The following is a 17907-nucleotide window of genomic DNA, read 5'->3' as shown; positions in this document are numbered from 1 at the left end:
TTTACTATTTACCCATTCTTAATAGTGTTTTTTCAGCCTTGGGGCAGCATATGTAATTTCCCCTTTTTTTTATAACTTTGAGAATTGTTTTTCTACTATAAATCAATGGGGCCCTCTTGTCTTAGGAGAAAACCTCTTGCCAAGGTTTTTTTCTGCCTGGCATGAAACCTTTGAAAATCTAAGCCCATTTAATTTAGGAACCTGATCAAGATATAAGCCAATATAAGTCTTGATTAAAAATGCAGTCTATATTCAGATGCCACACTACTAACTTTGGATTTTTACTTTGGGGAACATGACAACCCTAATCCATATTAGGATTTAACCTCCTTCCGTCGGGCCTGTAAGACAGAGCTATTCCGCCTGGCCTTCAATTTGAATTCCGCCTGATCTTTTATTTCCCTTCTCTTCCCTCCCCTTCCCCTTTTATGAAGATTACCCGCTCTGAAACCCCACAGCTAATTCTCCCCTGGCCTCCTCGCTGGCCCAAATAGGACCAATTCAGCCAGCTAGCCCTGGGGATTATCTAATTGATTTTTGAATTTTATTGTTATTCATGTTTTTATACTGTATTTTGTGCTGCTTTTATAATTACAGTATTTTTCGCTCTATAAGACGCACCAGACCAAAAGACACACCTAATTTTTGGAGGAGGAAAACAAGAAAAAAAATATTCTGAATCTCAGAAGCCAGAACAGCAAGAGGGTGAAAGCAGCAATCCCTCTTGCTGTTCTGACTTCTGGGATAGCTGCACAGCCTGCATTCGCTCCATAAGATGCACACACATTTCCCCTTACTTTTTAGGAGGGAAAAAGTGAGTCTTATAGAGCAAAAAATACAGTAAGTGTTTTAAATTTGTTGTTAGCCGCCCTGAGCCCGGTTTTTGTTTTTTTTTTTAATATAATTTTTTATTGAGTTTATGAAATACAGAATCCAACTTCCAATTACAAATTTCCATAGATCTAGTGGACTTCCCCCCTCTTCCGAACCCTGCATTCTCTGTACATTCAAAACATCAGCAATTTGTTAACTTATTTCAAACACAATAATGTATCTTTCATTTTATCGTGATGTCTAATCTCTAGGACCTTGTAGTCCAAATCCTTAAGCTTTTAATTTCAACACAATAAAGTTATTTCATTACACCACCTCTAGCTTCTTGTATCTTATTTTCCATTTCAAAAGTTTACAAATGCTGAAGCTATAGTTTCCTAAAAGGAGCATTTTTTTAACATTCATACAACTTATAATGCTTTTTCAAATAGTCCTTAAATTTTTCCCAGACTTCCTCCGTTGCTTCTTCTCCCAAGTCTCGGATTCTGCCAGTCATCTCGGCCAATTCCATATAGTCCATCAACTGCGTCTGCCAATCTTCCAGTGTGGGTAAATTTTGTGTCTTCCAGTGCTTTGCCATCAGGATCCTTGCTGCTGTGGTAGCGTACATAAAGAAAATTCTATCTTTCTTGGCCACTCTCTGGTCTACCATGCCCAGGAGGAAGGCCTCCGGTTTCTTGGGTAAGGTAAATCTGAGTACCTTTTTTAATTCATTATGTATCATCTCCCAGAAGGCCTTCACTTTCGGGCAGGTCCACCAGAGGTGTAAGAATGTCCCTTCCTCCTCCTTACACTTCCAACATTTATTGTCCGACAGGTGGTATATCTTTGCAAGCTTGACTGGGGTCATGTACCACCGGTATACCATTTTCATAATATTTTCCTTCAAGGCACTACATGCCGTAAATTTCATCCCGGTGTTCCATAACCTTTCCCAGTCTTCAAACATAATGTTATGCCCCAGGTCCTGCGCCCACTTTATCATGGAGGATTTAACTGTCTCATCCTGCGTATTCCATTTAAGCAGCAAGTTGTACATTCTCGAGAGTAACTTAGATTTTGGCTCTAGCAACTCTGTCTCTAATTTCGATTTTTCCACCTGGAAACCCACTTTTTTGTCCGCTTTAAAGACTTCCTGAATTTGAGCATAGTGCAACCAATCTCGCACCTTGTTTTTTAACTTTTCCATACTCTGCAACCTCCAATTATCTCCGATTTTTTCAATTATTTCCCAATATTTAGGCCAATGGGCCTCCATATTGAGTCTTTTACATGCTTTGGCCTCCATCGGTGAGAGCCACCTCGGAGTCTTACTCTCCAATAAGTCTTTGTATTTTGTCCAGACCATAAAAATTGCTCTTCTGACAATATGGTTTTTGAACGATTTATGAACTTTAACCTTGTCATACCACAAATATGCATGCCACCCAAAAGCATTACCAAACCCTTCCAGATCGAGGACATCGGTGTTCTCCAATAAAATCCAATCTTTCAACCAGCAGAAGGCTGCAGATTCATAATATAACCTCAAGTCTGGCAGGGCAAACCCCCCTCTTTCTTTCGCATCAGTTAGTATTTTAAACTGTATTCGGGGCTTTTTGCCCTGCCAGACAAATTTAGAAATATCCCTCTGCCATCTTCCAAAACATTCCACCTTGTCCACGATCTGAAGGGCCTGAAACAAAAATAACATTTTCGGCAATACATTCATCTTTATAGCAGCTATTCTACCCAACAAGGAAAGTTTCAATCTTGACCATGTTTCCAAATCTCTTTTAATCTCTGACCAACATTTCTCGTAATTATCTTTAAACAAGTTCAAATTTTTGGAGGTCAGGTACACCCCTAAGTACTTTACTTTTTAAACCACATTTAATTCTGTTTCTTTCATGAACTCCTCTATTTCTGTAGTTGTCAAGTTTTTTGCTAGAACTTTAGTTTTTTGTTTGTTCAACTTGAATCCCGCCACCCGACCAAAGTCAGAAATTAATTCTAACACTCTTTTAGTGCTAGGGACTGGCTCCTGTAATGTTAATACCAAGTCATCTGCAAATGCTTTCAGTTTATATTGTTTCTCTCCGACCACAATTCCCCGTGCCAACCGGTCATTTCTGATCATGTTCAATAGCACCTCCAGGACTGAAATAAACAACAGAGGAGACAGAGGGCACCCCTGTCGTGTCCCTTTTTCAATTTTGAACTCCTCTGTCACCACGTTGTTTACTATCAATTTAGCTTTTTGTTCTGAATAAATTGCTTCTATTCCATTTTCAAACCCCCGCCCTACTCCCATCCTTTCCAAATTTTTCTTCATAAACATCCAAGAAATATTGTCAAAGGCTTTCTCCGCATCAATAAAGATCAACACCGCTCTTGTATTTAAGTTTGTTTGTAAAAATTCCAAAATGTCAATGATGTTTCTTGTGTTGTCAAACAAATGCCTGCCAGGGAGAAAGCCTGCTTGGTCCTTATGAATCACTTCATTTAATACTTTCTTAAACCTACTTGCCAAAATGTCTGCAAAAATTTTGTAATCCACATTTAGGAGTGAGATGGGACGGTAGTTCTTAAGTTGGGTTTTTTCAGTTTCTAATTTTGGTATCAACGTGATGAAAGCTTCTTTCCACATTTCCGGTGCCTTCCTCCCCTCCATAATCTGGTTACAAACTTCCAACAGTGGTTGTATCAACGAGTCCTTCAATACCTTATAATATTTGGAAGTAAGTCCATCAGGACCTGGAGACTTGCCTAGTTGAAGGTTCTGAATGGCACATTCAATTTCTTGGTACGTAATATTACAATTCAAAGTTGCTCTCATTTCCGGGGGTATTTTTTGTAGTCCATTAGTTATGAGAAATTGATCCACCTCGGAATCTTTTTGCGGCCCTTGTGAGTAAAGTTCTTTGAAATATCTCTGGAAACATTTTCTAATTTCCTCGGGTTTCTGGACCATTCTCCCTTTAATCTCTAGATTTGTAACTGTATTAAGCTTTTGTCTCTTTTTCAACTGCCATGCTAGCAGTTTCCCACACTTGTTGGCTGATTCAAAGGATCTTTGTTTCATTTGTTTAATTTTCCATTCCACCTCTTGATTTATCAGTTTCGAATATTGTGCCTGGAAAAACTTCACTTCTCTCAACACTTCCTTCGATTTAGGCCTAGATCTCAATTTTTTCTCTCCTTCTCTTATTTTCTCCAAAATCTTCTCCTTCTTTTCATTCCAGAGCCTTTTTTTAATCGTGTTCTGCTGTATTAGAAACCCTCTCATAACTGCTTTACTTGCGTCCCAGATTATTCTTTTTTCCATGTCTGTCTTTAAATTTATTTCAAAATAATCCTTTAAAGCTTTTTGGGCCTTCTTGACAATCTCCTGATCTCTTAGCAGAGTGTCATTCATTTTCCATCTGAAAGATCCGGTTGTATTTAATCTCAGTTCCATTCTCAAAGCGTTGTGGTCGGAGCAGGTTTTTGGGCAGATTTCCACTTTTCTAGTCTTAGGTGCCAGTCCTCTAGTTATCCATATTTGGTCGATTCGCGTCCATGTCATGTGAGCTTCAGAAAAGAAAGTTCCTTCTTTCCCTAGAGGGTCCTTGATCCTCCATATATCAATCAAATCCAAATTGTCAGTCATTTCAAAAAAAGTTTTTGGTAGTCTGCCATCTTTCGTTATGTTAGCACTTTGCGACTTGTCCATATTCACTGAGACAACCCCGTTCATATCTCCCAACATAATGATGTTGTTGTAATCCAAATAGTCCAGCATAATCTCATGCAGCTTCTTAAAAAATTCCGATTTTCCTTCATTTGGGGCATATATTCCTAAGATTAAAAACTTTTCTCCTTGTGTCTGAATTTCAATCGCCAAAATTCTGCCCTGTTCGTCTTTAAATAAAAATTTTGGTGACAAGCTCTCCTTTGCATATATCACCACTCCTCTTTTCTTAACTTTATCCGATGAAATAAATTCTTGGCCTAATCTTTTATTAATTAACACTTTTCTGTGGAGTCTTGTCACATGTGTTTCTTGCAAGCAGATAATGTCCAATTGTTCTTTTTTCAAAATATGAAATACTTTTTTCCTTTTTTCTGGGGAATTCCCGCCATGTATATTCCAGCTAAGAAGATGCAGAGACATCCTGGTCTAGTTCTTAAGTATCACAATTGGGTGTCTAAATTTCCCTCCGTTCCCGACGGGTGTGGTGCCGGTCCACATCCAGATGGTACACGTCCTGGTGGTGATCCCGGTGGTGGGGGCCAAGAAGCTGCAGCTCCCTTTTGGAGGTCCTCCTCGTTGTCGTGTAGGAACTTCTGCTGGTCCTCAGGTGTTTTAATTCTTACCTTCCTTCCTTTGTAGGTGAATGATAGTCCTTGAGGGAATTCCCACCTATAAGGAATTGCGTTGTACCTTAACAATTTGGTCAAGTCTATATATGAGGCTCTAAGATCCAACAGATATTTAGGAATGTCTCTATAAATTTCTGCCCTTTTGCCTTCTACTTCCAAAGATTTTTTAAAATGTAGGCCTAGTATCTTATCTCTTTCCTCTCTTGTTCTCAAGACAACCAAACAGTCTCTGGACTTGTCTTTCTTAACCGATCTTCCCAGTCTGAAGGCCGTCACAATTTTAAAGTCTTTGTCTTCCTCAACCCCCCAAAATTTAGAAAATAAAAGCGTCAAAAATCCCTCTAGGTTGCCCTGCTCCAGTTCTGGGACGGCCCTCAGCCTGAGATTGCTTTCCTTACTTTTCAGTTCCACCAGTGACAGGTAGGCTTGCTGTTCTCCTACCTGTCTTTTCAGAGGTCTTACTTCCCCCTTGATCTCCTCAACCTTTTTGCACGCCTGCTCAGCTTTTTGATTGGCTTCCGCAGCTAGTTTATAATTCTCTGCCGTAGCTCCTTGCAGTTTCTCAATAGCCTGAGTATGCTGGGAAACCTGATCTGATAACTTACTGATAGTGGATGTAGCTCGGTCAATTTTAGATGACTGATCATCCACCTTCTTGTTCAAGAGTGCCAATTGTTCCAAAATTTGTCTCAGGACTGGATCAGATCCTCCAGTTGCCATATCTTCTGTGACAGGCGTTTCAACTTCCTCCTCCTGTGCCGTCAGCACAGTTGGGACAGAGGATCTGCGTTGATGAGTTAACGTTGTTTGAACAAGTTGCCCAGATTTCTTTTCTTTTTCTTTGGCTTTAGCTGCTCTTGTTTTCCCTGCGCCACTCATTCCCCAGCTGCCTTTGTTCAAGGTCAAATAGTCTTTCAATCCATGGGCCCGGTTTTTGAACTGGGAAGGGCGGGGTATAAAAAATAATAATATTATTATTATATTATCAGGATCCCCCCTGCTTTAGGTGGGGATAACTAATAAAAAGGGACCCTGACAGATAGATAGATGATAGATAATAGATAATAGATAGATAGATAGATAGAGAGAGAGAGAGAGATAGATATAGATGATAGATAGATAGATAGATAGATAGATAGATAGATAGATATAGATAGATAGATGATAGATAGATGATAGACAGATATAGATAGATGATAGATAGATGAGAGAGAGAGAGAAGCAGGGGATCTATCTATCTATCGGCTAAACTCTCACTGACCCAACTACTATTTGTTTCAGCGCTATATACTTTTTGGTGCTGTGGGAGCGTTTGACTGGGCCGGAGGGGTTCTTCTCTACGACATGGCAGACAACACCGTGGTTTTCTTGAACGAGTCAATGGGCACTCCGGGTGCAAAAAACGGCTATTTAGGTAAGGACCTTCTCAGATGACTGTTGTTCCTCAACTCCTCTGAATGATTTGACTTTCAGGGACACAGGAAGCTACTTTCTTCCAGGGTCTGACAGTTGGTCTATCTAGCTCCATATTGTCAGCACAGAGAGGATCAAACCTTCTGCATGCAAAGCAGGCGCACTGCCATTGCGTTCCCCTATAAAGAAAGCAGGATTCTAGTCTTTGTGGTTCTGTATTAAGGGTTGAAATAAACAGGAGCATAGGAGGTTACTTGATACTGAGTCAGATCAGTGGCCCAACTCTCTGGGATTTCAAGCAAAGGATCTTTTTCTCAGTCCTAACGGGAGATGCCGGGGATCAAACTCGAGACCTTCTGCATACAAAGCAGGTGCTCTGCCGCTGCGCTACCACAGCCCTTTCAATTGGCTTCGAATGAACGGGTTTCATCCACTTAGCGCTGATCGACTGGGAGTGTGAGAACAAACAGATCGATGCAACTCTTGGCCCGTAGAAGGAAATTGAGATATATATCTTCATTGCTGGCAGAGTCATCTATCATCCATGTTTGAGGAGTTAGGTATGGGAAGAGGTCCAGCTTTCTTTCGTCACAACCCTTTTCTGACTTTCGCCCTGACCTGCCCTCACGAGGCAGAGTCCCGGGGGGGGGGGGGAGATTTGACAAGGAACCTGTGTCCCTCCATCTGCTCCTGGATGCAGCAGCCGCTGTTGCCCATTTGGGACTGGTAGGGTGGCAGGCAGGGAAACGAACAGTAGAGGGAGCCAGAGCCAATGGCTGGTAGTGGCGTAGTGCTCCGCCCCCCCCCTCAGAAAAGTCTCCACTCTTTTAAATTGCTTTTCTATTACAGTGGTACCTCAGGTTACATACGCTTCAGGTTACATACGCTTCAGGTTACAGACTCTGCTAACCCAGAAATAGTGCTTCAGGTTAAGAACTTTGCTTCAGGATGAGAACAGAAATCATGCTCCGGTGGCACGGCGGCAGCAGGAGGCCCCATTAGCTAAAGTGGAGCTTCAGGTTAAGAACAGTTTCAGGTTAAGAACGGACCTCCGGAACAAATTAAGTACTTAACCCGAGGTACCACTGTATATGAGAGGGACGCGGGTGGCGCTGTGGGTTAAAGCCTCAGCGCCTAGGGCTTGCCGATCGAAAGGTCGGCGGTTCGAATCCCCGCGGCGGGGTGCGCTCCCGCTGCTCAGTCCCAGCGCCTGCCAACCTAGCAGTTCGAAAGCACCTCCGGGTGCAAGTAGATAAATAGGGACCGCTTTATAGCGGGAAGGTAAACGGCGTTTCCGTGTGCAGCTCTGGCTCGCCAGAGCAGCGATGTCACGCTGGCCACGTGACCCGGAAGTGTCTTCGGACAGCGCTGGCCCCTGGCCTCTTGAGTGAGATGGGCGCACAACCCCAGAGTCTGGCAAGACTGGCCCGTACGGGCAGGGGTACCTTTACCTTTACCTTTACCACTGTATATCACATCATCAACACATACTACGTCAAGTACAGGATAATAAGAAAGACATAACATAAATATAAGACATATATAGGTGAATAATAACAATAACATAACTCAGGGAACCAGGCAGAGGGCCTTCTCCGTGGTGGCGCTGACGATTCACCGTGATAGAGAAGAAACTAAAATTTTGAAATGTTTGGGTTTCTTCTCCTGTTAGATTCACAGAATGTTTAGGGGTATTGGTCCCCCTGTGTCCCCCCAGAAAAAAGCACTGTCTATGCCATGAATAGGCAAACTAAGGCCCAGCAGCCGGATCCTGCCCAATCACCTTCTAAATCTGGCCCACGGATGGTCCTGGAATCAGCGTGTTTTTACATGAGTAGAATGTGTGCTTTGATTTAAAATGCATCTCTGGGTTATTTGTGGGGCATAGGAATTCATTCATCATTATTTTTTTCAAAATATAGTCTGCCCCCCCCCCCAAGGTCTGAAGGACGGTGGACCGGCCCCCTGCTGGAAAAGTTTGCTGACCCCTTTATGCACTCATAAACTGATGAGGAGGGAGAAACGAGAGAACCCAAAAACCAACCGTCTATCCGTCTATCGCTCTGCATTGTTCTTTGTGTTTAAAAGCCCCACCAGCTTCCCATCTTCTTCGTGACCTTGAGGAAGTTCTGCTTCTGGTCTCTTTCTCCTCCAGGCTACAGCGTGGGCGCGATCGACACGCCACGCGGCACTTTGGTTGTGGCGGGGGCCCCTCGACACAGCATCAAGGGAAAAGTGATGGTGTTCGAAGGAGACCGTTTAAAGCAGACCCTCCAAGGGGAACAGGTATGTCATCGCTAGTTCTTCCACAGCGCCTGCCTTTGATCCTCCTCGTCTTCTCATTTGCTCTTAGGCATTTCCTGGATCAGTGCCCTTCTGGATGCCAGGCTCAGCAAAGTTGACTGCAGACCAGCGGTTCTCAACCCACCCACCCCACTTGGTTTCGCTGGGCCACTTAAGAAATCGTTTAGCCGTTGTTCTACAAACCAAAGCACATACAGGATTTCTTTTTAATTGTCTCTAGCTCAGGGTTGGGGACCTCAGGACCCTGTGGGCTCTCCCCAGACCATTCTTCCTCCTTAGCCACATCCTCTCTGCCCCCCCCCCCGAGACCAGGCTGAGAAGTACAACTCTGATGAGAAATAGTGGGATCCTACCCCTTCCCCTGCTCATGGCCAGAATCCCGAAACTCCACAGTAGTTGATTTGGAACAACGGTTTGCCGAGGGTCACAGTTTGGAAGATAATAGCTGGGCAGAACTGGGAGGGGAATAGCAAGGAGAAGAAAGGGAAGAGAGTGAGATAGCAGGCTCTCTCTCACCAGAAGATGTGCAGCTTCTCAGTCCCAAGGCTAGCAGATTAGATAAGGTGGCTTCGCAAAAGGCTCAGTGGTTGAGAAATCAGGTGGCTAGGAGCGAAACAGGGGAGACAGGAGGACGGAAGCGACTAGAGGGTAGTAGCACTCTGAGAACCGACGCTTGTTCTTTCGCTGTGTTCATTAAACATTTCTGTTACTGGTAAGAGACTGCTTTCTCTTTGTACTGTTTATCTATGGCCTGTGCCAACCATCGAACAGTGCCAGTTTCTTTTGTCTACCAGCTTGATAGATTAGACATTTAGAAGATTATTTCATGTCACTATTCTAAGGAATAGTTCAGACAGAAAAATACAAGAGAAGATGAAGAAATTAGAAATGAATGTATTGCGGCACTAACAAAATAGGATTTGTATTTTGTACATACTGGACTTGGTTGTCAACTGAATAAGCTACATTTTAATATACAGTGGTACCTCGGGTTAAGTACTTAATTTGTTCTGGAGGTCCGTTCTTAACCTGAAACTGTTCTTAGGTTGAAGCACCACTTTAGCTAATGGGGCCTCCTGCTGGCGCCGTGCCACTGGAGCACGATTTCTGTTCTCATCCAGAAGCAAAGTTCTTAACCCGAGGTACTATTTGTGGGTTAGCAGAGTCTGTAACCTGAACGTTTGTAACCTGAAGCATAGGTAACCCGAGGTACCACTGTATTATGTCACAATGTTGATTTTGACACTATAAGAAGCCGTATCTATATAGATAGATAGATGATAGATAGATAGATAGATAGATAGATAGATAGATAGATAGATAGATGGATAGATATAAAGAGAAAGTGGATGCCTTTTTGTGGTCAGCGTTTGGAAGCGTTTGGCACAGAAATCCCACCGGTGTTTGTTCTCTTGAGCTGCAGATTGGGTCCTATTTTGGCTCCGAGCTCTGCCTGTTGGACATCGACCTGGATGGGGTTACAGATCACCTGCTGGTTGGAGCTCCATTTTTCCATATGCAAGGGGAGGAAGGAAAGGTTTACCTTTATCACTTGGATAGCCAGGTAAAACATCCTACTGTTCACATTTTACACCTGTGCTAAAAAGATTGCACAGGCTGCCTGTTTACTACTAATCAGTTTAATACAGAAGGGTGTCTTCAGCAGACAGAATCCTACACAATTCTTAGGAGCTGCCGCAGAAAATGCCCTCCCCCACTGCTCTGAAATCTGAGGGCGGTGGAACGACCAAGAGAGTCCTTCCAAATGCATTTATGATTTGTTTTTATTTTGAAAAATGTGTACATTATTCTGCTTGATTGTAAGTGGAAACTCTAAGCAGTTTACCCAAAAAGGGGGAGTTGACAGCAAAAGACAAAGTTAAAATCAGGATTAAAAAAAATATTTTAAATACAAATATAGTTAAAATCAGTGGTTAGGCTGGGGGGGGGGGGAGAGAGAGACTAATGAAAACACCTATCAACTTTGACATGTTTTGGATAGCTTTCCCTGAACAAAAAATGTTCCGGTTTGCCGTGAGGGGAGAAGGAAGCGGGCGCTGCAATCACAGCAACCCGGCTGCTGCTCTTGGGAGTTTAGGGGTAGCTTGGAGGTAGCTTGAAGGTCCTGGGGGTGACCAGGATGCCAAGGGGTCCGGCAGCAATGAAAGCAAGCTCCCAACGGGCCCACCCAGTTCCAATGGAAAGTAAGTGAGGTTCCTTGTGAAGAGGTTTGGCAACTTAGAATATGCAGAACTTGCAGGTTCCACCCTCAGAATAAGAGAGCAAGAAGAACGAAGAGTGGAAAATATTTATTGAATTGTACACAATAATTGTACACAGCTGAAAACGCTGGCAGCGTTAAGATCAATTCAACAGAGTAAACAATATTTGATTGATGTAAAAGTGGGAAGTTGATTTGAATGGTTCTAGTAAAATAGGCAGGAAAGTATGATAGGAACCGTGGAAGGAGAAGAAGGGAAGCCGCTGGATATTTCAAAGTTTGTAAAAATGTTTGATTTGAAATGTAGAAAAATGAAAACTCAATAAAAAATTATATATCTGAAAAGAGTACAGTGAAGGCATCTGCTATGCTAAAAGATAGATTTCTTACAAGAGCAGAATGAGGATCATGTGGCACTTGTAACAGTACCAGTTCTGCAGATTTCAGTGATGGGGTAAGGGGATGCCTCAAGTAAACTGGTCCCAAGCTGTTAAGGGCTTGAGTCCTGGCCTGGTAAATTCAGTTGAAGGAACCTCCACCAACAGGTGGAAGCAGCAGACAAAAAGCACTTTCATGCAACTTTCCCCTTTCCCCCTCTCTCCTGCTTTCTCCCAGGCCAACAACCTTACTCTACAGAGACACTTACACGGCCAGCTGGGGTCCCTTTTCTCCAGGTTTGGATTTGCCATGGCTAGCATTGGTGACGTGGACCAGGACGGTTTTGGAGATGTTGCCATTGGCGCCCCCCTCGAGGACCATGGGTCGAGCCCCAGCTCTTTTGGCAGTGTTTACATCTTTAACGGCGGCAAGGAGGGGTTGCGGGATCCCTTCTCCCAGGTAAGGGGGTCTTGTGGAATTGTATTTCGGAGAAAGAAAGAGGGAGACACTGCTTCCAGACGGCTTGTTTATTGAGCATCCCTCCTGATTTGTTTACAAGGAGATCAGAGCATGTCGGCCATTTATTGAGCCTTCACTCTGCTTAGTTTGCAGAGAGAGAAGGCAGCAGGGCATCAAAGCAACACAGGAAGCTGTCTTAAGCTGAGCTAGACAGTTGCTCCACCTTCCTCAGTCCTGTCTGCACCAGAGCTTTCCAAACCGTGTGTCGCGACACGTTACTGTGTCAGCTGCAGAGTGCAGGTGTGTTGTACGAATGCTCCCCACGCTCTTCCTGGGGCTGGAAAGGGGCTAGTTCATGGGAAGGCAAACTAAGGCCTGGGGGCCGGATCCGACCCAATCACCTTCTAAATCCGGCCCACAGACGGTTCGGGAATCAGCATGTTTTTACATGAGTAGAATGTGTCCTTTTAATTAAAATGCATCTCTGGGTTATTTGTGGGGCCTGCCTGGTGTTTTTACATGAGTAGAATGTGTGCTTTTGTTGAAAATGCATCTCTGGGTTATTTGTGGGGCATAGGAATGTGTTCATTAATTTTTTTTCAAAATATAGTCTGCCCCCCGCCAAGGTCTGAAGGACGTTGGACCGGCCCCCTGCTGAAAAAGTTTCTGACCCCTTTATGCACTCATAAACTGATGAGGAGGGAGAAACAAGAGAACCCAAAAACCAACCGTCCGTCTATCGCTCTGCATTGTTCTTTGTGTGTAAAAGTCTCACCAGCTTTGTGTGTAAAAGTCTCACAAGGTCTGAAGGATGGGTGGACCGGCCCCCTGCTGAAAATGTTTGCTGACCGCTGGCGCTAGTTTAACCTCCGGTTTGCTCGCAAAACTGGATTGCTGTGTCACGCGAAATGGTACATGTCTGCAATGTGTGTCACCAACGTGAAACGTTTGGAAAGCTCTGGCCTACACTGACTGGCAGTGTCTCTCCAGGGTAGTGGTTCAGGCAGGGGGCATTCCCAAGCCCACCTGGGGATGCTGGAGATTGAATTTGGGGTCTTCTCTGCCTGCAAAAGAAACGCTCTGCCCTTGAGGTATATGACCCTTCCCCTAATAATACAGTGGTACCTCGGGTTACAGATGCTTCAGGTTACAGACGCTTCAGGTTACAGACTCTGCTAACCCAGAAATAGTACCTTGGGTTAAAACTTTGCTTCAGGATGAGAACAGAAATCATGCTTCGTTGGCGCGGCAGCAACGGGAAGCCCCATTAGCTAAAGTGGTACCTCAGGTTAAGAACGGTTTCAGGTTAAGAACAGACCTCCGGAAGGAATTAAGTTCTTAACCCGAGGTACCACTGTAAATCAAAATTCCTATCCTCGTGGCTCTGAACAAAGGACTGTTTTGAACAGCAACATAGGAAGCTGACTTATCACATGAGTTAAGCAGTCGAGAAAATGGTTTTCTTGTTCGAAGAAAACAGTTCCCTGACTCAGGTCTCTGGGTAACAAAACTGGCCTTTGAGAAAGTAGCTTCTTTCCCACTAATGAGAGATAAGCTCGTGAGTACCAGCTCCTGTGTTGTCTCAAAAGTTGCTAGGCTGAAGGTCAAGCTTTGAGGCTTGCTAATTTAAAACACTTCAATGCCACTTTTTAAAGTTTCAGCTTTCCCCAAAGAATTATGGGTGCTGAGAGAGTTATGAGGATGCCTCTGTGCCCCTCACAGAGCTATAATTGCAAGAGAGCCTTGTTAAACCACTCTGCATATTTCATCTTTGTGTGGGGAATGAGATGTCGTGTGTGTGTGTGTCTCCAAAGCATTTTCAGCACCTTAACAAACTACAGTTCCCAGAATCCTTTTGGGGGGGGAAAGCTCTGGCTGTTTAAAGTGGAATGATGGTGCCTGTTTTAAATGTAGGATATGATTTAGGTCTTAGAAGCTTCTTCTAAAGATATCGCTCTACCCTTTTGTTTCTCTATGATTGGAAAGGGGGATGCCCACAGAGTCAGACCGTGGAGCCTCTGGTGGTTATTTTGTGCTCGCCTTGAGGGGGGCTTTAAATGATTATGAAGACTCCTTTTATTTCTCATGGCACACTGACTAGTCCCTCACAGCGCACCGTTTAACTGTCCCATGCAAGGGAAACCCTCTTCCATTATTTAATTATTGCAATGATATCCTAAAGGATCTCAAAAGTGGTGTTTGTGGCTCTACCTACCATTTTTCTATTTCCTTCTTCTTATTCCAGAGGATAAGAGCTGCTCAAACCAGTCCGCCTGGACTCATGTATTTTGGAAGGTCTGTGGTTGGTGGATTGGACTTCACTGCGGACGGTCTCCCCGATATTATTGTTGGATCATTAGGTTCTGTTACTTTGCTCCGGTAGGTAGTAATGATCTCTGGGTTTTCTCCTGGGGAAAAGAGAGACTAAAACCCCCTCTGGTCTGCAGTCTTCTTGAGCTGAGTTTTTCTGTAGACAAAAAACATTTTCCAGCTGTCGGGGGGAAACGTGTCTAGCATCAGCGTGCCAAATAAATTCAGAACTCGCCCCCTTTTCCATGCAGTCATGAGGGTAGGCTTGGGCTGGCAATTTGGGGTCCATGTTGCAGGTGTTGGTGTGCATGACTGTCCAGAGTAAATTTGGGAGAGCTGGATGTTACAAAGCTGATCAAATCAGCAGCTTCTAGGCCAGGGATGGAGAATTTCAGCCTTCCCACCCTCCCAGACCAGGAGTGGGAATGTTATTCAGCCCAATAACCTCCTTCCCTTCTGATCAGCTTTTGAGGCAGGGTGGGGGGTGGGCAGATGTACAAGTGGGCAGAGCAACGGGTTAAAAATTTATCTTTGCACAGTAGGGCTGGGCGATTTATCGATATATCACTCAAAGCCGGTTCAAAGTCCATATTGCGATATCAGTTTCATAGTTTTTGACCTGGCAATATGTTGCAAATCAGGATGTGTGTTAGGGCTGGACGATGCATCATCTAAAAAATAAAAAAGGTAAAGGGACCCCTGACCATTAGGTCCAGTCGTGGCCGACTCTGGGGTTGCGGCGCTCATCTCGCTTTACTGGCCGAGGGAGCCGGCATACAGCTTCCGGGTCATGTGGCCAGCATGACTGAGCCACTTTTGGCGAACCAGAGCAGCGCACGGAAACGCCGTTTACCTTCCCGCCAGAGCGGTACCTATATATCTACTTGCGCTTTGACGTGCTTTCAAACTGCTAGGTTGGCAGGAGCTGGGACCGAGCAAAGGGAACTCAACCCATTGCAGGGATTTGAAACGCTGACCTTTTGATCAGCAAGTCCTAGGCTCTGTGGTTTACACCACAGCGCCACCTGCTTCCCTCCAGTTTCAAATCCATATCATGATATTGGTTTCATCATTTTTGACCTGGCAAATCTATTGCGAATCAGGATGTCTGTGTGCTTTGGAAAAATCACAATGTGGGGACGGATGGATGGACCCTGAAGCCAGCCAATGCCTCTACATAGCTCCACCCTTATTACAGATATTGTGATATATCAGTATATCGCAATGTCTAGCTAGTGATTTATTCCGGTGTTGAAAACCAGAAATCGCCCAGCCCTATAGTATAGGAGGCTACTTTTTGTACATGAACACCTCTCTCTACTCTCCATCCAGCAAGCAAGAGACATTATCAAAGTTCAAAGACATATTTCCAGCTGGGCAAAGCCACTTAAGGAGGATGTGAAGCAGGGCCAGTGAGGGACGAGACCTAGGGACGGTTCCAAGGACCAGGTAGAGAGGCCTGGGGGGCCACATTTGGCCCAAGAGGTTCCCCACTTCCCTAAACTATGTCCCTTTCACTTCCCCATCTCACTGCCCAAATACCAACCATATTCTGCTCTATAATCACCCAGGCGGCTGCTGATTTGGAGCGCTCTGCGGAGGCAGCCAAAAAAGGCAGCCGTCCTTGAAATATTATATGCTTCCATTTGCCTTTGGGATTTGATTTTAAAGCCGAGCCTATCTTTCTTTCCCTCGTCCTCCATTTAGCTCCAGGCCAATTCTTCGACTGAAACCCACCATGCACTTTACCCCGGGGAGAATAGTTCATTTCGACGGCGTCGTTACGGCCAGATTGTGCTTCAATAGGGTTTCCCCTCCTGGGACCATGCAGACAGGTAATGAACACCCTCATGGCAAGCATTTTAGCAGCGCTTAACTTTAGCCCAACAGGGACGCAGCAGCAGCTGTGCCGTACGGTTGGCACTTAATTTTCCTCTAGCGGCAAACAAAAAGGCAGTTATATTTCTGCCGGCGTGAAGTACGCTAACAGCTCTGCGAAGCTACAGTTGGAGGTCGAGCAAAGGGGCAGTCCGCTCTCACTTTCCATTCGGACTCTGTATTTTGGATGAATCTGCCATGTCAATTTCTCTCTGCTCCTCACACACACCCCTACCCCAATTCTTAAACTCTGTTCACATTTCTGTAGGAGGTTGCAGATTATTCATTCAGTGCCCTTTTAAAATGTGTGTGGGGGGGTTGGGGGGTTACAGTGGCGCCTTGGTTCTCAAAAACTAAGAAGTAAGTGTTCCGGTTTCTGAACATTTTTTGGAAGCCGCACGTCCGATGCGGTTGTCGGCTGTTGTTTCCAGGGCACCTGCAACAATCAGAAGCTGCGCCTTGGTTTTCGAACATTTTGGAAGTCAAACGAACTTCCAGAACAGATTAAGTTTGAGAACCAAGGGATATATACACAAATAAAGCTGTACTTGATGGATGAAAGGATATGTGATATCTGACATGATTGAGAATTGTAGAGCCAGAGATGGAGAACTTTAAAGCGTTAAAATCGAGATGTGGAAAATATGGAAACAACGAGGAGAGGCAGGATTGAGATTTGGAGATATGCTTCAAGGTCCAGACTATGGGAAGCCCCGAAAAATTAATAATTCTGATTTGGATGATAATTTGGTCGTTTTTTATTTTAGTTTTTTATTTTAATTGATTGTAATTTGATATGTTAATTGGATGTTTTTTATTGGAAAATTAATAAAAACGATTTAACATAAGTTTGAGAACCAAGGTGCCACTGTATTGGGTTGTTCTTGTTTTTATTTTGATTATGTATTTTGCGTTTTTATGTTGTGATTTTATCCTGTGAAACACCCTGAGACCTGCAGGTACAGAGCAACAACAACAACAACAACAATTTTTTAATCCTTGGACTTTTTTCACCATCCTCCCCGCTGCCAAGCGTTTCTTTCTTTCTCCTAGAGCTGTCCCACCTCCTTCTTCGCTACACTGTGGATTTAGATGTTGAGATGGAAAAGAAGAGAGTGCAGTTTGAGGACCAAACATTCTCCAGCAGCAGCGACACCTCCTACACTGGGGATTCTTGTCCCGAACTGCAGCTCCAGATCCTGGTGAGTGCAAGGAGAAAGCGAGTTCTACACTGTGGGTGCCCACCCAAGCAGCAGCTAAAATTGGGGAGAGTGACACCGTGGTGGAAATCCCCTAAGTCATAAATGTTGGCCTGAGAGCACCATCTTTGCTGCAAAGTCAACGTGCATCGAGGACAGATCTGTCACTAGCTGAACCACGCCTCCATGTCTAGAAGCAATCTACCTGTTAGTATCAAATGTTGGGGACAATCAGCAGGGAACGGCTACCTGTATTTTTGCTTCCCAGTGCTATCTGCCTGGAGAATATTCTCTGGGGTCTGATCTGTAGTTCAGGTTAGAAGAAGCGCTGTAGGCAGGTTTATTTTAAAAAACATGATTTTTATTAACTTTCAATTTAACAATATATAATCACATCATTATTTTCCACTCTTTTGGATCCCTAGAGCCTATTGACTGCCTTCCCTCCCGTCTCTTGGCTTTTAAAATTAACCTTTATGTCCAGCATTTTATACATTTTTCAAATCTGATTAATTTCATAACAAAATACCTCAAAATTTAAATAAGTATAAAAAGGGAGAAAAAAGA

The 17907-nt window shown here is 44.0% G+C and overlaps 1 protein-coding gene across 3 annotated transcripts in view; it reads left to right on the top strand.

The window, feature by feature from the left end:
* ITGAE (integrin subunit alpha E) overlaps positions 1-17907 on the top strand; it is a gene marked incomplete at its 5' end in the record, with an annotated part of 62662 nt that overhangs the window by 25352 nt on the left and 19403 nt on the right. For all 3 annotated transcript variants that reach the window (XM_081890203.1, XM_081890204.1, XM_081890205.1), the window contains 7 exons: positions 6460-6592; positions 8747-8877; positions 10319-10459; positions 11732-11953; positions 14199-14332; positions 15971-16098; positions 17195-17343. In XM_081890203.1, coding sequence (XP_081746329.1) covers positions 6460-6592; positions 8747-8877; positions 10319-10459; positions 11732-11953; positions 14199-14332; positions 15971-16098; positions 17195-17343 — 1038 coding nt within the window. The remainder of the gene's footprint in view (positions 1-6459; positions 6593-8746; positions 8878-10318; positions 10460-11731; positions 11954-14198; positions 14333-15970; positions 16099-17194; positions 17344-17907) is intronic.

Source organism: Podarcis melisellensis (assembly GCF_964234715.1).
Source record: "Podarcis melisellensis genome assembly, chromosome: 15".
Taxonomy (NCBI): Eukaryota; Metazoa; Chordata; class Lepidosauria; order Squamata; family Lacertidae; genus Podarcis; species Podarcis melisellensis.
The sequence above is the reverse complement of the archived record's forward strand: the minus strand, read 5'-3'. Positions and strand labels throughout refer to the sequence as shown.